This window comes from Anguilla anguilla, chromosome 16 (genome assembly GCF_013347855.1).
Source record: "Anguilla anguilla isolate fAngAng1 chromosome 16, fAngAng1.pri, whole genome shotgun sequence".
Lineage (NCBI taxonomy): Eukaryota > Metazoa > Chordata > Actinopteri > Anguilliformes > Anguillidae > Anguilla > Anguilla anguilla.
In genome coordinates, this window is record NC_049216.1 from 26,232,315 (window position 1) to 26,258,043 (window position 25,729).

Genomic DNA, 25,729 nt, shown 5'->3' on the forward strand with positions numbered 1-25,729 from the left:
AGAAAACCTTTTCAGTGGAAATGGGTTTTGTATTTCCCTTTTTTAAATGATTGGAAAGTTTATGATGGGCTTTAATGTACAGGATGGAGTAGTCCAAGGTGAAAAATAAAAATTCAGCTCATTAAATGTGATACCACAAATAATGGTTTAGATCAGTGGTCTCAAACTCAGTGCCACAGAGGGCTGTGTGTATGCTGGTTTTTATTCCAGCCTCAAATCTTGATTATATAATTAGTTCAATTATTTGCTGAATTAGGGATGCAGGTTTGCACATAATGGTGACCCGACGTCTAAGGTGACCCACATGTCTAAATAAAATTTCTTATATTCTGTGCTTCAATGCAGTTAAATGCATATGGCTGAATGAGAAATTGAACTCAATTAAGGCCGCATAAATTGGTTGGATTGAAAACCTGCATGTACACGGCCCTCCATGGCAACGAGTTTGAGACCACTGGTTTACATGAATTAATTTAGGCAAAAAATACATGAGAAGTGCTTACTAGTGATTTCACCTACTTAATTATAATGATTAATTAATTCCATGTATAAATATATAACACGTTATAAATTTTACAATTCATTCCAATTTTAATAACTGTCATTTTATGAATTCATCATAAAGTATTTTATGCAATTGAAGTGTAGCCTATTTACAATGTATAAATATAAAAAGTGGTAATTGTCTATGCGGTATAATCACATCTATCTGAAATATTTTTTACCTTAAAGTTGGGGATTAAGCATTTCAACAAAAGTGATATTACTTTATTTACATTTAGGAATCAGCACAGAAACGTCTTCTAGTGAGGCCTGCCAAAACTAAAGGAAACCTCTCCAGAGAGGGAACATCTGTCCACTTTTCAGTTTAAATTAGCAGTCATAACAAAGACGTTACCTTCCCCCGATCGCAGACATTTTCTTTATTGGTTGCTGTCCAGTAATAACACTCACTTGCAGTGCAGCTGTGTGAGTGTCATAAGTGTGCTGTCACCCGCAGCACTCTTGAGCTGGACGCCTCAGGCGATACACCACTGTCCACACAGGGCGCTAACCCGCCGTCCCCTTTCCCTGCTCATCTGAAGGCTGACAGATGGTGGGGCAGCAAAAACCTCTGATTTAGACAGACAGCTGCCTCCGTACCACCCCTGTGCTGTGCTTGTGTTTTATTCTAACAAGGGGTATATCAGGTACTTAATGCACGGCCAAAAAAGCTATTCCGGTCTGCTTCACTTCATTCTCCTGTCAGATTTTAGACTATTTGTTCAGTCCTCAAAGGAATACATGGCCTGAAAAGCCTTGAGTGAAACTGGTGGATTTTGGTGGCCAGAGCATCAGGGGGACCATCGCAGGAGACGCTGGGCAGCTCTGCAAGCACAGTGTGAAGTTGTTCGTATAATAGTACCTCACCTACTGCAACTGTCAGTCAGTCCAAACTAAGTGATCTCCTCAGGGAGAACAGAGAACTAGTCAGTCAGATACAGCTGCACCTCAGGTAAGGGCAGGCAGGCCTTTTCAATTCTAAGCAAACGATCTGACATTCCTCCTAGTTTACAATAATTACATTTTCATATATTATAGCTCTTATCTGTAACACTATGTTTATGTGTCTGTGTTCTCTAAGGAGCCAGATGGAAATCTTCACTCACGTGTGCATCGTGAGTCTGTAAGTCTGTGTCTTCCACCCCCATTCAACTCTATGCCTTAAGAAGTTGCCCCTGGTGAGCTGTACTGTAGGATTCGTGTTGAGCTGGGCTCTTGCAAGGGTGTGGTTTATGTGTGCGTGTGCATGTGTACGTGCCTGTGTGCGTTTGAGGAGGGGGTGTCTGGGGTAAAGGAGTTCTTGGCCCAATGTCCTCATACAGGATATTTCCCTAGGAATTCACAGATTTATGTGCCCTGTTGCTTTTAGTTTCTTTATATTTGATAGCTCTGCTGCTTCTTTCCAATGAGGAAGCAATGGAAAAGGAACAAATGTATGGAAACAGAATCAGCCTCTGCATAGACATTGAGAAAGGGAAGAAAAGCTTCACATTGTTTTTGATCCCTGTTGATACAACACACTTCAAATCATCCTCCCATGTGTCTCTGTAGTAACAATCTGATAAACAGAAGGAATTTTGATTATACAGGCCCTTTGTTTGTGTTCATATGCTCTAATATTGTCCCTTGCACAGCATTTTGGTATGTAAATATTTCTCTACTAGTGTACCACAGTTTAACAGACCTATTCTGTATTTATAATACCAGTATTTATCTCCCAAAAGCCTTGCAACTTGCAAATTTAATGTGACAGGATATAATAATGTATCAGTTGCAGTAAACCCCCCAACCTTGCTCCCTCTTGTGTTTCAGTATTATGCTGCCAAACTTTTCATTGCCAAAACAGGCTATCCATCAAAATCTCCAGGTACGCTTGAAATGTTTTGCTTTTCATAATCATGAGACAGGGGCTCTATAGACAACAACAAAAGAGAATTTTTAAAAATTATCCTGAATCAACCCCTAAACAAACGGCTCAGTTACACGGAGTACCATTGTTTGGCAGAAATGTGTACATTTCTTGTGTCTTCTTGCATATACATATGAGATTTAGTTTTAACCATAAATGTCAACAACCACATAATAGGCTTAAAATGCACGTTTATTGACTGTATATATATATATATATATATATATATATATATATATATATGGAGTCAGACGCTTACTGGATAAACTCATGCTTTAGCATCAGAACATCAGCAGAACCAAGTGCACTTGCTTTTTGAAATATTTACATTCCTGGCCTTGCACGTCAAATCAGCCCACATCTTCACTGCAGAAGCAGATACAAGAAGCTGAACAGCAGCAGTCCAGCTTGGACTGAGGCCAGCAGTGTCTGTCCTGAATCTGTGCTTATGCAGTGTGCATTTCCTCACATTCTGCAGAATGCATTGTTATAATGTTTTAAAAGTAAAAAGGCAGTTGCCTCTATATATATAAAAAAGATTTCCTTAAACTAAAAAAGATATAGTTCAGGTTAATGTGACATCATTCAAAGAAAGTAACAGAATTTTGAATGAATGCAAATAGATTAAATAAGAACCCAAGTATATTAAAACTACTGTACTCAAATGATTTAGTTCAACCCAAAAATGCCACTGGACACTAAGGGATGTAATGACAGTGAGGAAATGTCTCATGCCAGGATCCCACAATGCTCTCTGCTTGAGGTGAGGTGCAGTTGTGCACGCAGATCTCTGTCAACACTGGAGAACTTACCCTCTATTCCTCATGTCACTGTGCTGACCAGAGTCAGGACGCATTTGCTGAAATGCGGGTCAGTGGTGGGTCTCCCCGGTGACAGCTGGCTTAGAAAGCATTCTGACTATGATGTCAGTGCCTCAAACCCTTTATACAGTGTATGTTCCACGGCATGCCTTTCATTCATCAGCAAGTATTGATGTCCGATTGGTGTTGGCTTTACCTCACGCGTGATTAGCAAGGAGCCTAATCACTTCCCTTGATTCCCTATAAACATGCTGGCATGGCCTTTTGGGAAACATTCCTGATGTAACTGTCTAAGGCAGTTCTGCGAATGCTCCCATGTGAGAATTTTGCTGAAGAACAGGCGTTGGGTGGATTTTATTTCCACGGCATCTGAATCTTCTTTTCTCACTGAGATTAGATGGTCTTAGCTTGGGCTTGATGTTAAAGGAAGAGGCCCTCTTCACCCACTCCTGCTGAGGCACCATGGTTGCATTTTTGGAAACCAGCAGCTGTGTCCTGTTTTAGCACCCAGCATGGCACATTGAGAAGTATGCCACCCACATAGTGGAGATTGCTCTTACCACTGAAGTCTGTTTGGGAAGTTACGCTTATTTCAAAACAATCTAGTGCCAAAGGTTTGTGCAACAGGCTAGAGGGCAACTGCCTCTCTGTCAGCTTCTGCCCTGAGAATTTCTTTAGTATAAGCAATGGCTTAAATATACTTCACTTGGTATGTTCTCTACAGGGAGATGTTTCGGGGGATTTCTACTCATTATAGGTTCTGAACTCCAGTTCTCATGGGACAGGAAATGCAGCATGTTTTTGATCCAGTTGTATTTATTTATTGATTTTTTTTAGCCATATTATTTCACTGCCCCCCCCCCCCCCTTCATTTTTATTGAAACATTTTGGCAAATGAATTTTACTGTTTACTATTGTTTACTGTGTTTTTTATAGTCTCCATTAAATCAACAATTTATGGAGTAGTGACTGACTTCAATACTTCTGTGGAAAAAATGTGGTGCGAAAATATTGCAACAGCAACATTGTGGTATTATGGTGCACAGGTATAGTGTGGACAAATGAGTGTCTGCTAATGTTGCATATTGCACATTTTGGGGTCCTGGGGATACTTTCTCTTCTGTCAGAACATTCCTTTTGTTCACATCATCTTGCGCTACGGTGAGCAAGGACATGAGTACCTTTCTGAAAAAGAGGGGGCTGTAATGTCTGTCCAGCCTCTTGTCTGCAGGCTTATCGGATTGGCTGTAAATCTGTTTATAGACCCCCATTCCAGGATGCCCAGGTAATTCTGAGCTCATTGTAATGCTGCAGCATCCTCTGACAACTTGAGAGAGTTGGTACTTGACTGTTATTTCACAGGCCTGGTGTGCAAGAGGTTTTGTGTATAGCTTTGTGCCTTTATATAAGCGGTAGTCATGGAAATGCTGACATGTACAAAAACCTGAACACTGGTTCCAGAACTCTCAACATTTCAAGAGATGTTTGACTCATAAAATCCCCATTAAATTTAAAGCCTTATTACGAACACCAAAAATGCACATATAGCAGGTCTTTAAGGGTCATGTGTTTCTGAATGCACCCAGGCCTGAGCACATACTTCATTAAACATCTTTATTATAGCACGCATCATGCCCTTAGACTTTGCAGTATCCCGTACAGAGGCTGTGTCTCTCTATTTCCAGGGAGGGATTTCCCTACTGCTCAGTTAGAGGTGAGACCTTAATATTCCTGTCTATTTTATTTATTCAGACATTTCATGCTTTAGGTGGCTGAGTCTGGGAGGCCCAGTGTGTGTTTATTCCACTTCAGAAGGGTCTTTGTATCACATTTTTTGACAGATTGAAAACAAGCTAGATTTTCAGGATAGTTTTTGATCTGTGAACTGAGAATAAGTTTGGGCATTTAGTAATTTGTTAGATAGGGATATTTAAACAATTAAGGTTTCTGCTTCTGCTAACATGTGCTTTTTTGGAAACTGGGAGGTGATGGGAATTGCAGCAGTTGTGAAAGCCTGCTGAATGAAGTTTACACATTATATTAACACTCAGTCAATAAATGGTCATGAAATTAGTTTTTATAAATTGCCACTTTCATGTATGTATAGCCCATATCTCATGAGCTCGAGTTACTCTGATGAAACTTGAATGTGTGTTTAAATGGAAATGATGTTGATTGGTCGTGAAAGTGCAGAATGAGAGCTCTGAGCAGGGGCTGACTGTGTAGAGAGAAGGGTGCCAGGCCACAGATGGGCATTGGGCTCCCGTGTAGTCTGAGTCAACAAGGCTTTGGAAAATGTAAAGTTATTTTCAGTGTGGCTGGCAGAAGTAAAGATTTAATGCCTGCTTTGTTGTGGAAGGAATCGATTAAATGCCAAACTTAATGTATACAGAACTAATTAACAAACCATGTTAAATCAGAGAGCCCAGGATACGTTTACTGTACAATTTATGGTGAGGACTGTATAGGATGCTCAGCCTAGCGCCTTTTTTGCAATAAAATAATGAGTGCACTATCATGTACCAGAAATGAATAACTTTATGTTAATAACTTTATGGCTCTGTGGATAGCCAATGTTAGTGCAGTGATGAATGAGTCAGCGTGTGCCCTGCTTAATTGTGAGGAACAGTGGCAGGAGCCCAAGGCCTTGCTGGAGCTGCTGCAGAATGCAGCACAGAGAGGGACATCATCCCTGTGCACAGGTTACATCCACCTTAGTGGCCTACACATCTGCTGTCTCTGAAGCCCCAGACAAAGGCTCAGGCTTCAGGCTCTTTTGGTTTTTGTTGTTACTTTGCGATCAATTATAGCAGTTGATTTCAGAGTTAACTCACTTGACCTGGTTACTTGGGTCTGAACTGGGTGCTGATGTTCAGGTGAAAAGCACGCCCAGCAGAGCTTTTGGCTCTCCAGGACGGGGGTTGCAGACTCCTGCTGTAAGGTATCTGCCATTTCTCTTTCTGGGGCCTGGGGTCTGCACATTAAAGGCAACCCCATTAACATTCTAGCTCTATACGGGGACACCACTGTTTAACAGCGGCAGTTGGTGAAGGGATACACTTACCAAGGGCCTTTCACGCACTTGGTTAGATGTTTATTTTCTGTTAGATATAGTGAAATCCACCAGCCTACTGAAAATTGCCTTGGGAACCCAATACCATTTCTTTTTTTGGCGAGGGGCTTCTAACGTGACGTTAATAACTCTGAGCAACCCACAGTGCTGCTTTGTGTTACTGTGCTCTTATTTCTCAACCAAAATTGCTCATTGTATGGTGTAGTCACAAAGCAGGGAAATTTATGAAAGCGCTTCTGTTGGCACTGTGTAGCAGTAGGTTATTAGAGATTAGTCTAAGAAGGAAATTGTGGCTAGTTGTCAATAAAGGAAGTCTTACTTTTCTACACCTGAGCAGGGAAATGTGTTGAATTTTGTTTTGCTTCTTGTTTGAAATCATGTCAAACTGCAAACAAGCTCAGGTTATGTGCTAAAGCTGGTTCTCCTATTTTCGATTCATAGGGGTGAACAGAGATAATCATCCATCCATATTATTTTTATTGCATTACTTCATTGCATTAACACTCCACATTTAGTAACTTGTTTCTTTAAAATTGTCAGGGATGAGCAAGAGTGTGGTCAGGGTGTTTTCAAATGTTATTTCAAAATTGTAAAAGCTTTTAATATGTGTGTTTGACCCAGGTCTGTTGCTGAAGATCTTACCATAGATCTCTGATGGAAGCCAGGGATCCAAAAAAAAAAATTCAGTCTGTCTGCAGATCTTGTTATAGTCTCTGTCGAAGCAGAGAAACGTAGCATCTCCATGAGGGCCAATATTCCAGAGAATTAAAACTGTAATTGCTTCTAAAAATTGGGAAACTCTCTCCTGTCTCCTTGCTATGTTCAGTCATCTTTTACAGACACTGCTGCCTCAGACTACAGTAGGAGCCTGATGTGACCAGTTTCTGTTATCCTGTGCATCTTTGCCGATTGTGGAATATGATGTAAGTCAGGGTCCAATCTTGTGTTCACCTCACATCTAAAGTTTTAGAGGAGATAAAAATAGGTCTTTTTCACAGAATCACGATTGTTTGAAAATGACCCTTTGTTCCACAGCACAGACGACCATCTATAACGTGGTTTAAGATAAACAGAAGAGAAATACTGTTAATGTAAAATCACTGTTTATCTAATACCTGCCTTAGTCCAACTTAGTTCCACATAAATCCACTAAGGCAAACAGACACAGTGGGTTCCGCTGCCTCATCCTCACATATGGTTTTGCTCTGTGCTTTTGCAGGGATCCCCTGCACCGTGTTTTTCCTACGGAAGTCCCAGGCCGCTGGTCCATCATCGCATTTGTAACACGGCTAAGAAAAGCGACTTCTGTCATTCGCTGGCTTAGTCCTGTCATCACAGAGGGACCTCTCGTCAGAACCAGGTGTTTAGGGTTGCACTAAAGCTCCCTCTCTCCGCATCTTGATACTCTCGTCTTGATGAACTAAAATGGTTCCATGACTGTAGGAGTCACACAGATAAAGTTGGGACTTTGTGACACTCAAAACCAATAAGCAGCTCCGTTCCCAAATATTTAACGTCTATTTTAAGCCTATATTAGAGATATTCAGTTACACCACAAGAGCCAGTGCAGATGATTTTTATACAATTCAATTTTAAATTCTTCATGGGTAAAGACCTTTTACCCTTTTACTACTGCCATTCAATGGAATACATTTCCTGTCTGACTGAAATTGATCTGTGCACTTTTGATTTAGGGATCAGTATTATGAAGTGATCTGTCTTTCATGTGTCTCTCCTTCTCTCCTGCTGTTTAATGAGACTGACTGTGTTATTTTTGTTGCATCCAGTGTCTTGCTGTCAGTCCTGCCAGTCATGTCATCTTGTTCCTTCCCCTTTCAGCCTTCATGGGGAAGTGAACTTTAGACTGTGTCTGTGTGTGTGCGTGTGTGTGTGTGTGTGTACATGCTCGCCCGGGTAAAGGGAGGAGCTCATTAACCTGCAGGAGGTCTTTCCTGTCCATACACACAACAAAGCAGCTACTCTGTGGTCTGTCTCTGATGAGAGGGTGAAGCTATTTGTCACTGGAGAAAGAAAAAGCTCATCTTTCAGGGCCTGTCAGTCAATGTCCACCTTAGAAAAAAGAAACAGGATAATATGGTTCACAGTGCAACAAACGTTAAACAAAAAACCTAATTCCCATTCCATATGCACAGTTACATTAGAGTATGGTAGAACATTTGGAGGAATCTGTCATCTTCTTTGAATGTGTAGGAAAATATGTTCAATCCTTTATTACTTGAAGGCGATGAACTGAGAAATGGGAATGAAGACTTACCACATGGGACAGGGGTTTGGGGTTGTGTCCCATGAAATGGACTTTTTTTTTAAAAAAAAGGTCATCATTCTTTGACGTCCATATGTAATTCAAACAAGTTCCTGTCAGTTCAGCTCAATATGAAAACAATCAGCCACCCCTCAGCTTCCTGTTTGTGCTTTCAGCTGGACTTTTCTGTAAAGGATTAGCCTAGGTTTCTTTCAGACCTTATATATATATATATATATATATATATATATATATATATATATATATATATATATATATAATATATATTATATGTATTGTTTTTCACCCTGCCAATTTCCCATTTAAAAATCTGTTTTATTTAGTAATAATAATTACAAAATGTATTTGTATAGCACCTTTTCATACATGGATTGCAGCACAAAGTGTTTAACAGCATGTGTCAAATATTATTTTATGATAACAGTAAATAAAATAGAAAACAATTAAAAACACAGTGGAAAATTAAATTAAAAATTATAATAAAAATAAAAGCATATTTAAAATAAAGCAGCACCCAATGACAGCAGCTACAGAAAAACGTTTTTTAAAAAGTGGTACATAACCTAGGTCCTCCCGCACTAGAAAGTGTCATATCTCACTTGTTTGGTGGTTTTCATTTGGCATGACCAGAAATCCAGGTGGCTTGAACTTTTGAATGCCATAAAGACACGGTAAAACGATATGAAAATATTTACTATCCCTCCTGAAAGTCATTTGCTTGCATTTGTTCAGGTTGAAAACTTTAACAATTTGTAGAAACAATTCAAGCAGAAACACTTGAATGGAGCTGTCTGGTCGTGAGAGTCAGCTGCCTGATAATCATTTCCTGCCCTGTCAGTCTCCTGCCTGAGTCTTTACTCCATTTTGGCTGATATCTTTGCCTGCAGGAATTCCCTCCAAGTACCCCAATTTTGTACTCAACTGAAGCCATTATAAGACCAGTCTTGTGTCAATAACTGCCCCTTGAAACACAACACCATTTTATTTAATTAGTGTAATATTCTAGCTCTAGGGAAGGAAATTTGGAATTTTGTATGGAAACTGAATTAACCAAATTCCATACTTCATTTGCTTGTTCAGTGTTTTCCTGTCATTCTTGGTATTTGTTATATGTTTTAGTATTAGCCTTGGGTAGTGTTTGTAAATTTCCATGTTATACTCTAGATTTTGTTTTACTTTAAAATTACTTTAAAACATTACCCCTTTTGTGTGTGTGTGTGTGCGTGTGTGTGTGTGTGTGTGTGCATGCGCACGTGCGTGTGTGTGCAAGCATGCGTGTGTGTGTGCGTTGTGTGTGTGTGTGCGTGCATGCGTGTGCATGTGTGCGTGCGTGTGTGTGTGTCTGACAGCAGTTAATGAACTCCAGACTTCTCACTTGTCCGTCATTCCCTTTTTATACTAAGACGCATACATATTATACATTTCATACAGAGCTTTTTAACCTGTGGATATGCAGTCCCTTACACCTCTCATTCCATGGATACATCTCCCTGTTTCTCAGTCTTACACATTTACCTGTTGATGAGTCTCTCACATTCACCTGCCTGTGTTTCTCTCATCTATTTTTCTGTGTCCCAGCTCACCTTCATGTCTCTCTCTCTCACACTCACATTTCATTTAATTTCTCATTCTTCCTCTTTCTTGGGGTACATCTAATGACACATTAAATTAATAGAATGATTGTGCAGAGAAAGGAGAAAAACTGCAGAAAGATGCAATGAAAGGATCAGGTTTGCTATCTTGTACAATGGCATCCATTGTGAAGGCAGCGACAAATTACTACCTAATCGCTCTGGGTTTTCCACAAAAGAGGTTTCTATTTTTCCCTTGAATTTCAATCACATTGCACTTTTTCCACTCTGAATTTATCTAAGTCATTTAAATATGAGTAGTTATTGTGTATTGTTAGGTAAACCTTACAGATGTAGTTGGAAAGCTTTCAAAGCCAGTCTATGTGGAATATGTTTGTTACACATCCCCTGTACATACGGAATGTTAGTGCACATGATGTCAGGGGAAAAGGAATCGGAATGATAAACCTTTACCTGTATTCAATCGACATTTGCCCTTTCGCTCACTGTTTTCATTTATGAGTGTGATGTGGCGTGGAAAATGTCTTAAACATAAAACATTTCCTCTTCCAGGTGCCACATTTTCTTCATGTATACACCTTTTACTTTTAAACTGAAAACGTCTAAAAGCCGTGAAGGATCACATCTTATTTTAGGACTGTGAACATTTTCCTCTCGTCCTTTGCGCAATACCATTGCTGTCTCAGTGTCCCATTAGTTTTGTCCTCCCGGCGAGAGCTCCTCTGAGCTGGGCTACTTTGTCACCCTCAGGTGTGCTAATTGTTCTCACATGGGTCCTTGCGAAGGCCTCAGGATGAATTAAAGTCATCGTTACAGTTTCAGGAGACTGAAGGCCAGCTGGAGGCTGTCTGTGGTGACTTATTGCATACGCGTCTAGAGGCTTCCTGATCCCTTGTCCAAAGGACGGCGTCACATTGTGTGCCTTGTCACTGGTTCACTGCCTCCTAGCCACTCTCAGCAAGTGCTACAGTTCCATGCTGTACAGGGACACTGGCCATGTGTAACAGTACAGGAACGCCTCGTAGCCTATATTTACAAAAAATACTGCATAACTATTAAAGTTAATGTAACACATTTACTGTGTTTTTATTAAGTCTTTCCACCATGCAATACTGTTGCAGCTGTGCAGATCCATTAGCATGGTGAACACAGTGGTGTGGACTGATGCATGTGACCCCTCCTCACATCATTTCTCTCTCTCGCATGGACTAATCCTCCCAGGAATCACAGCATCCAGTTTAAGCCAAAAAGATGTGATTTTTAAACATACGGCTCTGTTGAATGTCAGGATAGGCCAGTGCAGTCTTTGCATATACAACATATCTCTTGCTCTAATATTTTCACAGCTATCTCTCGTACAAACAAGTTTTATTTGCACGGATCTTCTCATGAATTAATATCCTTGTTGTTAGAAATAAAATGAATCACAACACACTGATTTTACCTCAGCTATTATTATTAACAAAACAATTTGCCTTTAAAGAATGAGTAAAAGGCAGATTAAAATGACTGTTTCCTTGCATTGAAACTATCACAGCATTGAGCCAAGCTTCTGACTCCACAGGCTATGCCATGCATTAATAACTCTCTGTGTGAAGAAATTCCTTCTAGTACCAGTGTGTCACTGTGAAATTTACTTTATACTCATTTCCACCTGCGCCCTCTTGTTCTGCTGACAGAACTCAGCTTGAAAGTGCCTCTGTGTTCAACCTTATTAATCCCTTTAAAGATTTTAAAGGCTTCAGTCAAAACCCATTAAGCCCCCTTCTGTTCAGACAAAATACCAGTAGAGTAGAGAATAATAGAAGTGTTCATAAGTCATCCTGAGTGATTTCATTGTAAATTACCCATTCTTATTTCTGTTTCAAAATTGAACCACATGTGCTATAACTCCTGGTACCTACCTGTTAAAGTCTATTTTTATTTTCAGAGAACATACTGTTTCAATATGCCATGGTGTTTTTCAGCTCTACTGAACAATTATTGCAATTTAATTAATCAGCCACTAAGTTGAAATAATGAAATTGGTTATTGAGAAACAGTCCCTTGCTCCTTCCCTCTGCCCATCTTGCTTCCCTCCATCTGAAGGGGATGGAGGTCTTTTTACAGTAGCAGGTGGTGGTGTTACTGACGGTAGGAGCTGTTAGGAAATGCTCTCTTGTTCTTCGACCTTCAAGATAATGCGCAATATTTTAGCTTTTTCAAGAGGTGAATTTCCAAGTGTATTATATATTGTAATGACAGAGCCAAATAAATTTCTCTTTTCCAGCCAGTAATTTTAGAGTATCATTGGAAATAGCTGTCAACAGCAGTTTAAATATTTTCCTTAATAATAGGTATGCTTGTAAAAGCTTTTAGTTGTGATTTTTTTTATCAACAGATTTGGAAAGACGAGACGTACTGCCAGCATAATTATGTAAGTGACTCCTTAGAATATTCATATTCAAAAATATTATGTGCATGTGTAATTTAACCAGAACTATATCTAACACAACTTTGACAAGACTACATTTTCATATATTAGGACCAAATGTGAATGTGTTTATTTATTTATTTATTTAGGAGAAATTTTCAATCAGTGGAGAAGTTATACTTCAAGAGTAAAAAGGAACAGGGATAACAATATAAACATTTATGCACAATACAAAATGTGCATAAATGATCCTGAATGATTTGGATAGAGAACTGTAGCATACCAGCCTCCCCTGCTCCCTGCATTCCCACTCCCCCCCTCTAGGGAGCAGCACCCTAAACAGATGACTGTCCCTCTATGTTGTCTGCTGTTCTTGCCATGTCTTTACATGGAAATCACTGGCCTCTGAGAGACATAAAAAAATGCAAGAAGATGACTGCTGATAGGGTGTCTCAGCATGAATAACTGGGTGTAGAGTGATATAAACATTAAATTTAACTGCTTCCAGACAACTGTGCAAAAGAGGGTGCAAATCTCCTTTAAGTGAACACATGGTCAACAATGGAGATTTTTGTTAAACACCCCCAAATTACGGTTTTTGAATGTTTTTTTCCCCTGTTCCAGTTATTTTCCCTCTTTTCTCCCGGTTCTGAATTACCAGCTATACCATTTATGATTTGTGACACCCTGCAGGGGACCTGTAGCTGGTGCACGTGCCTGAGAGCCAGTGACTATGTAAAACTCAATATAGTCAGTCTATATAGTACAAATGAAGGACTAGTGCTGTATGTCTTTCTGGTCCAGACCTAGCACAGTCTGAGCTAGCAAATGATCAGCTGCAGGACAGAGATGTAATGTGCATGTGCGGGGTTCCCCGGGGACTCATTTCCAGTGTTTATACTAGTATTTCCTGCCCGCTAATGACAATGGATCCTGCCTGTTCTTCCCAGCACTCTCCAGTTGCCCTCGGTTCATTTTTGTTTAGGGCCACCTAAATCATAAATTCCAGCTGGTCTGATGATATGCAACCCCAGCCCTTATTTCTCGCTAGTGTCCTCAGTACAGTCCTCCTGTATTGCTAGCTGAACTCACATGGCCTTGGACACTGTGATTATGGAGAACACAATTTTGTGAATGGGGAGGGGGGCAGGCAGAGCACCTTTGCCAGGTCATCATTGAGCTTTTGGCCATTGATCAGTTGTGGCACGCTACAGTTGCCTATCAGAGAATAAATAAATTAAAATGTATTCCACTGATGATCTAATCCAATTAACTGTGATCATCTCTTTTTTATGACTTGGTTCACATCAAGGGAATTGCTTAGTAAGGTAGAAATTTGAACATATATATTTATTTTAAAATACACTGTTAAAAAAGTAATCCCCAGTTTAGTACTTTACTTCGATGTACTATCACTGGCATGTATGTTTCCACACGAGACCATGGCTTTGATGCTGCATTAGGAATAACTGAAACTGACAACCAGACTTGGTGCTTATAGCTGTTCTTTCATATCCAGTCCCCAAATTCTCCTGTGTCCTCAATATATTGATTTTTCCAAAAAAAAACGCTCAAATTGTAAATTGCTTGATAAGTATAAGGAATTACTGCAATTAACCCAATAACCGCTATTCTTGCCGGCAGTTCTCTGGAACATTTTAAGATCCGTTTCCCACTGACAACAAAATGCAGTCTGTCACAATGACAAAAAGAGGCTGATTTCTGAAATTTTGTAGCTCAAATAAGCCATAAACCGTTTAAGTGATTCCCTCCCCCACAGACATGCTGAACAGGAAATAAAGCCAGATGTATCATTTTGTTCTGGTTTGCTAAACTCCACTTGTACATATATTATGTAAATGTTTACATATATAGTATGTCAAATACAGTAGAGACCATTCCTTTTATTTAGTTTACAGGCAGCACATAATAATAACATTTAGAAGAATTCGTAAATAGCTTTATATTAGTATTAATATAGTATGCTAAAAATATATATTGTGCAGTGATTGTAAATAATTTCATTATTGTATTCTGTCCAAAACTTTAATGAGAACCCAAATTTAATATGTATTAGCAGGCGGAGAAAGACTGGGTTAGGTTATGCTGTAGTTTCATGATAATCTTTTTAGTTTTTTATTATTTTTTATTCTGGCATATTGGCCCAGAAAGGGTTATTTTGCACTAGACTGGTACCGTTTCTTTTACTTTGATTGATTTTTTGTGCAAGGATACATCACAATTAGGAAGCGTTACACACTGTTTGTCCACTATATTCAGTGCTGTCAAGAAATAATCTAGACATGGTGCATAAAGTAATGACAAACAATGCATTTGCTGGGCTGTAGTTTACCTAAAGTTGTAGTTTAAAGCAGTTAGAGGACTAGGACATGCCATTATTTTGGTCTCAGCATTTGCAAAAGTACTATTTTCACATAATTTAGTTCAGTCCTGTGCATAGAATGACTTGAAAATGTACTGTTAAACTTAACACTGGTGCATATGGCTTCATTTATGAGTCCAATGAAATTCTGTCCCAGTAATCCGTCACAAATGCTTGCTGTGTGGCTTGAATGGGCTATCCAGAACTGTAATTCATTAGGACTTCCTAAAACGTGCCAAAGGTGTATTTAATTTCCAGCACCTCCAGGGTCAAGGTTCCTAAACCTCAAAAGAAAAATACAAAAGGTTTCACTTTAGCCCCCATACATGCTATAGAGCAAGCCATTTGATGCCTGCTCAACCAAGCACAGACTTCATTTATCGAGTCAATTTAGGCTCTTCCACAAGCCAAGGACAACAAAACACCGTGGCCCTTCACAAAACCTTTCTTTTAGTTAATAGAGCAGGGGTTTTTTCCCCCCTATCACTCGCAGAAAGAGACATTCACGTGACATCGGTCTCAGTCTTATAGAGTGTGGAAAACTGTACCATGAAGCTGGCCCAGGACTTAGTGTGGCTGTGCTCTGGCAGGAGTACTGACTGGGTCAGTAAGAGGGCTTCCCATTGCTGTGTGGCTGCAATGGTTGTTCAGCCCTCTATTCAGGTTCTGGGTGTTTTAAACACTTGCTGTACAATATGCATGCACACACAGCTTGTATCACGAACCATGAAGATAGCTGCACATATTTTTTTGCAAAAGAACTGCAGTGGTTGTTCTAGCTTGTTTAACTAATGCTACCCCAACCCCAGTGTTGTCATGGGTACAGCTTTCCTGAACGTGTGTGTAATAGAGAACGTAAATTCCACCTAGCCTAAATGTGATATCTTTAAATGTCAATTTTTTTCTTTTTCCCTGACATTCAAATCTCTAAAATGCGTCATCCCACTAAATTCAATTCAGTGTAATAGATTGCATTGCGTTACATTTACATTACAAGCATTTGGCACTGCTATCTGTAACATTATCCAAATACTGCCCATAAAAGGTTCTGCGGTCAGGGTAGAGGTGACCAGCACCCATGTTACATCCTGCACATCCTCTTCTGGGAATGGTGGTTCAGCGTTTCAGTTGCTCAAGCTGAATGTATAAACAGAGGTTGACTATGAAAAGGATCAGATGTGCCAAATATTGCCTAGCTCAGCTCCCTTATGCTCATACTGTCTGAGGGAGTATGAGACACTGTAAGACTTGTATAATGGTGACCCCTCTTGACCAGGCTTCTGAAATAATTTGGAGCTCTCAGTGTTTCTACGTAATCTTTTATTGCAATATTTTGGTTTTCTGTAAATCAAAGCAATTGTATCAGGCATGACTCTAATGCTTACAGTGTCAAAAGGATATTTACTAATACTTTTTTATTTTTTTTTATTTTTATGTGTTTTATGCAGTAATGGAGGAAATCAAGAAGGGGACAAATACTTTTTCAGGGTACTGTATATCCGAAAAGACAGACTTGATCACACTTCAATATAATCGTGAGTGTCACAGATGTTTTGTTGAGAAATTCGAAACCCTGACCTTCACATACTCTCCACAGCAGCGATTTTATAGGACGAAAGCAGCGACAGGGGGCGCAGAAAGTTATTTTGCCTCAACACGTACGTTTGATGCGCTGAAGAAAGTACTAGCCACAATGCGGGTGACCGAGAGCACCAGAGGGGAGGGATACCCTACAACTACGATGACAAATGCTTATTGTGGAATCTGAAAAATATCGGAGTATGTTATTTTGCTTTGCTGTCGGATTTAATATTTAACACGAGAACTGGTTGCTCCTTGTCGGATTTTTAAATAAATGTTGTCCTGCACGTTACTTCACACTTTTCAAGTCACCGTTCTGCCATTTGGTGTGCTGAAAACGAAGACCAGATTTGAGAGGACCACAGCTCACTCACAGTTGTACAAGTAACAAGGTAATATTCTCATGCACGTCTCGCTTAGAATGTTTTTATTTTTTGTCAAAATTCGGAATGTTCTTAAACATCTTATTATTGAAATATTAGATTAATTGGAAATAATTATAATAAAAGAAGAAGATGAAATAATTCGTATTATTTTAGGCATAGACAATGAGTAGTCCTTTAAGATTCCAAGTATTAAACTTTTGGTGTTCGTATTATATGGAGTCAAAGCTTGGAATTAAAAATAATAATTTATTTATTGGGATTATTATCTATTAGTGTATTCTTGCGTTGGAAGTTCGGACTGGTCTGTGGTTAAATGTGGTTAACCACAGACCAGTCCTCCCCTGCGCAGCTCGGCCCCGCCTGCATTAATGTGGTTAAATGTATTTATCTATTTAATCTAGTTTTAAAATATGCCCTTAAGTAACGATTACATGTAATTCGTTCAAAAATCGAATGACATCTAGACTTCACCTTAAGGAAATTAAGCAATCCCTCTTGAAGATCCCTGCCTGGCGCTTGGGTATTTCTGTACGTTTGAATGTTTTTTTTTTTCTTTTCTTTTTTTATTAAAAAAAAATATATAGGCCTACATTTTTAAAGGTCATTGGTTTTGAATTATAAGTCACTCGTTACCTTTAGCGCGATTCGATGCTTCCGAATTTATTCAGAAAACATCAGCTCTTCTTGCCTGTCTACAGGAATTCATTTTCGGCGTGTTAATCCCTACTGCCACTTGTTCACTTGTCAGTATATAAGGGTATCTATGCGATGATTATAATGATGTATTTGGCCGTAGACTTGCAGTAACGGCTTCTTCGTGGAGAATATGATTTTCCAAGTTGCAAGGATGATAAAACGTTAAGTTTTAGTTTTTTTTTTTTTAAAGAGAGAAAAAACATCGTGCATAGTGACTGAAAGATGCTAGGCTAATGTCCAAAGTGTGAAAAGTTGATAGGCCTACTTCCAATCTGATCATGATAATTACTGTAGCAGTTGTGTTCAGTTTTGAACTGTACAAGTGCATTTTTGGCCTCTGTAAATCTCAGCTGTCTGTATGTGTGTGTGTGTATACATTTTCTGCTTTTATTTGCACTTTGTGAAGCACTTTGTGGACCATGTCCTTGAAAAGTGCTATATAAATAAAGTTTACTTACTTACTGTCACAGATGCTTACATTACATTCCATGAAATGCATACAATTTCTGCCACAACACATGCTGCATCCTGCATGAAGGTTTCCCTACCTAGGAAATCTTTTCAGCATTGCCACAAGCTAAGAGATTTCAGAGAACTCTAGTGTTAGTACATTACAAGCCTTTGTTCATCTGATGTATATTCATGAGTTTTATGAATGCATCAATCATATGTTAATTTCACACCTCAGGAACTACACTGTTCATTCACTTCCATTCCCACATGCAACACTCATTCATGCTTATCCCAGCATGCTTCAGGGGAAGGGCGTAGGCATTCTGTTCTGTATCTTTTTTGTACATCTTGTAATAACATTTTCTCAGATAACAAGATGACAACAGTTTAAATCATAAACCTTTGTGCAGGCTGTGCAAAGCACCAGGCACAATTTAATTTATCTCTCCTTAATGGAAAGTCTCTGTTTGTAGAAATGGTTTTCTGTGTGCGTGTGTTTCACAAAAGTATGCCTCCCTAGGAGACAGTAAGCTTGATCACAGAATGTGTCCTGTCCACAGCTCCAAGGTGGACTAGCATTGAAGCATAAGGGTACTCATCACAATTAGGGGGTCATAAGTCATCAAGTGAGGTCAAGTGGGCGATGCCAGACCATTTTCCTCATGAGTAGAGCCTTTGTGCGGGGGCTAATGAGAACAGTGACAGGCCGGCCAGGAAGACACCAGTGCACATGTCAGATTTGTGCAGTGGCCCTGCCAGTCCCCTGTGGGGGCCCATTGACAATTTTACTGGAAATGTTATGAACTGAATTAACTGAAATAAACATTCTGAATATGTACAGATGTAATGTATATTGTATTTCCTATTCAAACTATGTCTTCTGCATTTTAGTGCATTTACAATACAGACTCTGAGCTTAAGTTATTTAAATTCATTAACTGTTGTACGGTTTTCGCCTTCATTCACATGTGGCTGATGTAGTTAAAATGTATACATGTTTTGATTAAACACAGCAATATGTAACTTCATATTCTCTCTTTATTTCAAATGATCTAATATAGCATCTCCCAGAGGGGAAGGATGGCATCTACTTCACTGCCTAAGAAAATCTCCTCTCTGCTCACCTGTTCTGGTGGATGAGATTAAAAATTGATTGAAATACACAGCTGGACATTTCAAATTTTCAAATTTGCAGAGAATTTTTAAAAATGAGTTGTGGATAAATACCTCTAAGAAAATTGCCATTTTCATGAATTCAGTGAGCACGTGTGACCCTGGGGAAGACTGTAAAAGCATTATCGCTATTTTCTATTTGAGAAATTATTATTATTTGTTTTACAGTTTAACAATTCACTTTTTGTCTTTATTCCATTTTATAGGAAAGCTATGATAGGATTTTCTGCACAAATACTGCGGTAAGAGGCAATCTATTACCTTCAGGAACCTTCAGGAATTTTTACATCTGCATTGTCTATTGCTGTAGGTCAGTGTTGTTGCCATGGCCAGTGGCCTAGGGTATGCTTAGTGGGCAGGGAGGGGCTAATGCATCAGAGGTCTCCTCTTGTGTGTGTGTGTGTGTATGTGTGTGTTTGGGGGGGGGGGGGGGTGGTTATTCCTTTCCTTCAAAATGTTGAAGAGTATCTCCATATTCCTAATTGGCTACAAATTATACATATGGTTGCAGTCCACAAATATGAGTACAATGTATTTTGTGTTGTTTCTGTTGTATTGTTTTTCTTCTAAATAAACAATTGAGCAATGCATGAAGATGACAGGGGGAAATTAATGAGGCTCACTGTTTTATTTCTGAAAATGATTGGATATCGTTTGTTTGTTCCGCAGAATTTCCATGGTTTTACTGTTGCTCGAGTCAAACCTTCTGGGCTGTCATCCTACCAGAAAGGTGAGGAGGGAGATATAAAACTACAAGATGTAGCATTGAGCCTGGGGATTTTTAACTAGTTAAAACCCAGCCCTTTGCAAAAAACAGGTTTTTAACTAGTGTTTGGGACCCCATTTATTCCTTTGTATTCATAGGGGTGTTCATGAAGTTCAGACTGGTGCTTGTGCATATTTTGTGGTGAAGTACAGACCTCCCACGTGAGTTTACAGCTCCAGGGGCAGGTGCCAGTTAGGGTGTGCTGTGTGAGATTAATGGAAAATGAGAATCATTAGTAAGTTTGTAAAAGTTTTTTTGTTTAAAACAAATTGGACAAAAAACTATTCTAAACCTAGAGATTCTAAACCTATTATTCTGAAAAAAAGTGTTCTGGAAATCTGATTGGAAAAAGTTTGGGCCCCTGGGGCTAATGGGAGTTTAAGGGCAGTGGCGACTGAGCCTTTGAAGAGCAGAGGGGTACACATAAAGGTGATGCCAGCTGTCATGTTGTCCCTTCCCTCCCCCGGCCCCCTGAGCGATGAATACACAAGAGAGAAGGGGTGATGAGTGGGGGTACTGTGGGAGATTCCAAGCTCGCTGGTCCAGAAGGGGCCGTTCTGGGTAGTCCGTTCCGTCTGGACAGTCGCTGTCTGTCAGCTGTAGAAGCACCTCCCAGTCAGGCTATGTGACCCACACCTGACCCTGAAGAAGACAGTGGGGTACAGTTACGAAGTCTCTTCGGAGGTGGCATGATTAAGAGCACTGGGAGTAAGCAGGCTTCATGCCCTAAGAGAAGGAGATAAGTTGTGGGTTAGGCCCGCCCATCTCATGAATTCTCTTACAGTTGTTTTTAAAGTCTTTTCCCACTGTGCATTTTTACTACTTGTTCATTTGCAAAGGGTGAATACTCACAAACCCACTGGAGTGGAGTGGTGAGAGTTGGTTGACAGTAAAGATAATCAATACACTCAGGTGCAGTTACAGCCAGATGCAACTTATTTGAATTTAGTGAATGTGCAACAAGGCATGTTCTTTGTTTAATTAGAGTATTATGTAATGTTGACTTGTTTTAAAGAAGTAGGGGGTCCCAAGTGTAGCTTCCAGATAGAGCACCAGCTCTCTCTCACTTTTCAGTGCTGACTGTGCCTGGCAAAACTTGCTGAGATGCTTTGTATAAAAAGAAAAAAATCATTTACAAAAAGGTAAAGGAAATTAAAAGAGGCCATCTGATTGGCTATGAAATAATCCAGCTGTACTGCATCCACTGATAATATATCCAGTATAATCCAGCCCATTTTCCATGTGTACAGTGCATTATGAGCTGTACGCTGCTTGCCTCTGGTCACGAAAATACCAACATTCATTAGCCACGCCCAGTGTGCCCACACGTCACGCCATTTACTGCAATTAAAGATTTAAGCGAAATGTTGGCTGAATCGAGTCCAATAGTGTAGTATAGCGTTTGCACAGTGGCACTAACTCTCACTTCTGTGTTTCTGCATAGGTCCCTGTGGGTATAGAACACCAACGGGGCCCTGCAGGCGAGGCGGGGAGAGTGCTGGGCTCCTGGGGGCCCTGGGGCCCCTGGGCGGCATGCTCCCGTTCCTGTCGGGGAGGGGTGCAGGAACGGTCCCGCTCGTGCCTGCCGCCTCGCACCCCCCCGGTTCCCCAGCCGTCCCGGCCGGTCGGCGCTGCGGCTGCGCCTCAGCTCCCTGGCCGTGTGGTGTCCGCCCTGCGCCCCTTCGTGTCTCTCCACCGCCAGCACCCCAACGGCACGCACCCGCAGGGGTTTCCTTCCTCTGCACACAGGTACTGTACCCCAAAGCCCTGCCAACATGTGTCTCAATGGCCAAACTCGCATTCGGTCACTTAGAAATAAACTCCAGTCTGCCTTGTCTGTTCTGTAGCCTGTGATTTTTGAGTGACTGTAAATTGGCAGCGTTTGACTGTTGATTAAAGGTGTCATTGTTCATGTGAGACAATAATTTACAACACTGACATGGTATATCATACAATAGATACAAACATTGATTTTAAAAAACTATGTGTAAAACAGTGCATTTTCAGAGGATGAAACAACAAGGGACACATGGGTGATCACATTGAGTCAGTACATACAGAAAATTATCAATCAGCAGTTCCAAATCTGTTCCATTTGCCAAACTTGGCAATAGACAGCTCAGCACAAAAATGAGCAATATGAAAGTTGGATATGTTTTCTTTTTTCCACTCGGTCATTACTAACTCTGAAGTGCATTTACGGGCAGCATTTCCTGTACTAATGAGACTGTGCGTGTCGGTCTCCAGGGGTGCGGGGGAGAAGCGCATCGCCCCGGGGATGTACGGCTACGGGAAGATGCCGTACGTCGTGCCGCTGCAGACGGACCCTGGCCCGGAGAGGGGGGAATCTCAGCCATCTCCGCCGAGCTCCCAGGCCCAGCGCAGGAGCCAGTGGCACGTCTCCAGGCAGCGCAGCCGTCGCTACGGCTACGACGGCGTCCGTCACGCGCACCACGAGTCCCAGTCACGGACAGCCCCGGCCAGGCCCTTCCTGCACCAGCCCGGCCCGGTCCACACCGCCCAGAAAGAGCCGCGCTCCAGCGGCCGGGCCTCCCCTGCGCAGCTCGGCCCCGCCTGCATAGGGGCCCTAAAGCAGTTGATGATGTGCAACACTAATGTAAGCCCTGTTCTACACATACTTTCCTGCCCCTTTGAGGCATCCGAGCTTGTAAATCAGTCTGATTCTCCTTTATGTTCACTTTTTTTCCTTTTTTTTACTGTTTCAACATTGGCCCCTCAACACTTTTTTTTTTTTTTTTTTTACATAGGCAGTTTGTTATAAGGCTAATTGCAATCTTGTCAAATCGCTCCTTGAACTTGGATATGCATGGTGTACATAGCTAATGTAATATACAGCACTGTACACAGGGTGGTAATCGCCCCACTGTGTCTCATTGTTAAAGTGTGGGAGTGGTTTGGGAAGGAGAGGTGTCTGTTTGCAGCAGTAGGGGCGTGTAGAGGGCCAGTAGGCTGATGTGGAGATACTAAGATGCTGTGAAGATGCCCTGTCCATGGCAGCAGCAGTAAAGGCAGGAATTGTCCTGGGGGAAGAATGCAGCCTTCCTGTTATCCCTGCGCTTTTCAGATTACTGAGAGACAGAGGTCACCCTTCCCAGGGTCATCTCTCCCACTCAGTCACTGTCAGGAGCCACTCGCACTCGTACTTACCTGCGCACACACTATCAAGCATTATTTGACCTGGGCTATAAATTATCCCTGACACTCTTTTTAAAGTACCCCCTCATGCTTTTCCAAAGATGTGGAAAAAGCATAACTAGTATAAAACTTTCATACTTCAAACTTTTTTGACCTTAAATGTGGCATATTTAAAGCTAGTGATGAGATTTTTTGTTTTTGGTACACACAACTAAGAACAGGTTCAAACATAACAGTTTTACTTTACTTTAGTACATTTAGCAGTCATTCAGGTGCTGTTGTAGAGAATTTGGGGTGCTGACCCTGTAGAAACTAATGGGAGTAAGTAGCAGTAAACAGATGTGTATAACACTGTGAAAGTATTGAACAGCCACCAGCCAGCTCACTCATAAAATTCTATATTTTGTGTGTATACATATGTGTGTGTGTGTGTGTGTGCGTGTATATGTGTGTGTGTGTGTGCATGTCTGTGTGTGTGTGTGTGCGTGTGCGTGTATATGTGTGTGTGTGTGTGTGTGTGTGTGTGTGTGCGTGTGCGTGCAGTCTTGTCCCCCAGCCAGCCCACAGATCAGAGCGGCACAGTGTTCCTCTTACAACAGTGTCCCCTTCATGGGTCGGCTGTACAACTGGGAGCCTTTCAACGAAGGTGAGAATTGAGTTACATTTCCCTCGTGCTTTGAAGCACTGACCATTTTCCATCTCAGGGGCTGAACTGTGAAGTGAGATGTAACGACATGATGACGTTGCCTGATTTTGCCTGTTCTCCCGCATTCTTAAAAGTCTATTGAGCTGATTCTAAATTAATTTCAGCTTTTGTTGCAACAGGTTTCCTTGATATCACACACTTGATGGGTGCCTCATTTCACCCACAAAGAAAACAACACATTTAATGTGCCACATTGGACATGTTTGTCATTTTTGGTAGATTTTGTTTAAGTGGACACAAATGGAGGGGGGATGGGGATGTCTGAATTAGTCAAGGACAGGACAGCCTTTTGGGAAAAACCACAGTAGGGAAATTGGGTATCCTTTTGTGCTGACAGGTAATCTCCATTCCACTCTGACCCTTCTGCTCTGTAACTTCATTTCACTATGATGGACACGCCAAATTATGTGCCCACTTGTCGCACGCACATCTTCCCAGGCCCCCAGGGTTATGACTATCCTCGACATCCTTGGCAGGCTGTTACTACAGTATGGTGATAAATACAAACAGGAATGTAGGGAGTAAATTCAAACTTAGACAGTATATTGATATTGGGGGTTGGGGGGCTGCAGCTCAGTGAGAGTGGTGGCCACAGGGAGACGCCCGCTGTGAGGGCTCAGAGAGTTAGTTCTGAAAAGGACCGCTTGCCCCTGCACTCCTATTCACCACCATAGAGAAAGTGATGGGGTTGTACTAATAAACACGTTAAGTGAGTGTTAACTACCGCAGGGACTTTTCTGGGCACTATCCCTCATTATTATCCCACATTTTAGATATATATGATGGAGATTGCTGAATATCTGACCACAGTTTCTGTAGCAAATGAAGCCTAGTTTTTTGTGACAGATTTGCTACTTGATTATACTCAGAGAATTCCACTCAAGCCGCTTGTATTTAGAACAGAGGGTCCATATAACTGCCTTACCCTAAATTGGAGCAAAAATTTCAAACAAGCATTACAGTATTCCCAATACATAACTAAATGAACTTAAATAGTAATCGTATAGGCTATTGTAGGTACAGTGTATGAGAAAAATGACATCATACATTATTAAATGTGTTACTAAAAGACAAAAAGTCACATTGGTTAGGTTGAATACACCCCATACAACCGCATTGTCCTTATTATTTTGTTTGTATGCCCTAATGGTGTTCTGCCTCAAATCTGTACTCATTACCAGTGCATCATCTCACCTGAGTGGATTTAATTAGACAATGCGCAATACTGCCCACTTGTGGTGTATATGAGATACTATGAAATGGAAGAGGCATCAGATAATTTGCAGATTTCAATTGGTAACAGCACCTTTGTCAATACAGTCCAGGGTGACCTGCAGTGCCAGCTCAACTGCCGGGCTGTCGGCTTCCGTTTCTACGTGCAGCAGTCGGAGAAGGTCATCGATGGGACTCCGTGCGGTCAGAACGGGACGTCCGTCTGCGTAGCCGGGAGGTGTCAGGTAGGCCCACATCCCGTTTGCCTCGCTCCTCCCCAGGAAAGTATAATTTCTCCCCCATTTAGCACTGGTGCTCTCTTTTATCGTCTTCATAAATCACTGTCTCACAATGCGTGTAGTCCATAAATGGTGCAATGGCTTTTCTTGCTGGCTTGAAAAGAACGTTCCTTTTTGCTTTTCATGGTGTTCCAGGGAATACCTGTTGGACATCGATGCATGTAAAATTCTTCTTATCACTCCCAGGACACATCACATTGGAATTTTAAATGATGCAAGGGATGCACGGTGTTGTGTGCCCCTCTGCTGTAATTGCCACCAGCAGAGGTCAGCATAACACAGC

At 40.9% G+C, this 25,729-nt stretch overlaps 1 protein-coding gene across 4 annotated transcripts in view; it reads left to right on the top strand.

Annotated features, from left to right (window-relative positions):
- The first annotated feature begins 273 nt into the window (after positions 1-273).
- Positions 274-25,729, top strand: part of LOC118215256 (thrombospondin type-1 domain-containing protein 4-like) — a 56,461-nt gene continuing 31,005 nt past the window's right edge. Inside the window, exons 1-12 of one of the 4 annotated variants that reach the window (XM_035395848.1) lie at positions 274-2,410; positions 7,173-7,269; positions 7,566-7,706; positions 16,467-16,506; positions 16,616-16,797; positions 16,908-16,991; positions 19,514-19,549; positions 19,977-20,037; positions 21,518-21,822; positions 22,321-22,690; positions 23,773-23,875; positions 25,256-25,392. In XM_035395848.1, coding sequence (XP_035251739.1) covers positions 19,521-19,549; positions 19,977-20,037; positions 21,518-21,822; positions 22,321-22,690; positions 23,773-23,875; positions 25,256-25,392 — 1,005 coding nt within the window. In that variant the 5' untranslated portion in view covers positions 274-2,410; positions 7,173-7,269; positions 7,566-7,706; ... (2 more) ...; positions 16,908-16,991; positions 19,514-19,520. Of the gene's footprint in view, positions 2,411-7,172; positions 7,270-7,565; positions 7,707-16,466; positions 16,554-16,615; positions 16,798-16,907; positions 16,992-19,513; positions 19,550-19,976; positions 20,038-21,517; positions 21,823-22,320; positions 22,691-23,772; positions 23,876-25,255; positions 25,393-25,729 lie in introns of those variants that run through there. The other 3 variants (XM_035395849.1, XM_035395850.1, XM_035395851.1) reach the window with 3 other exon arrangements.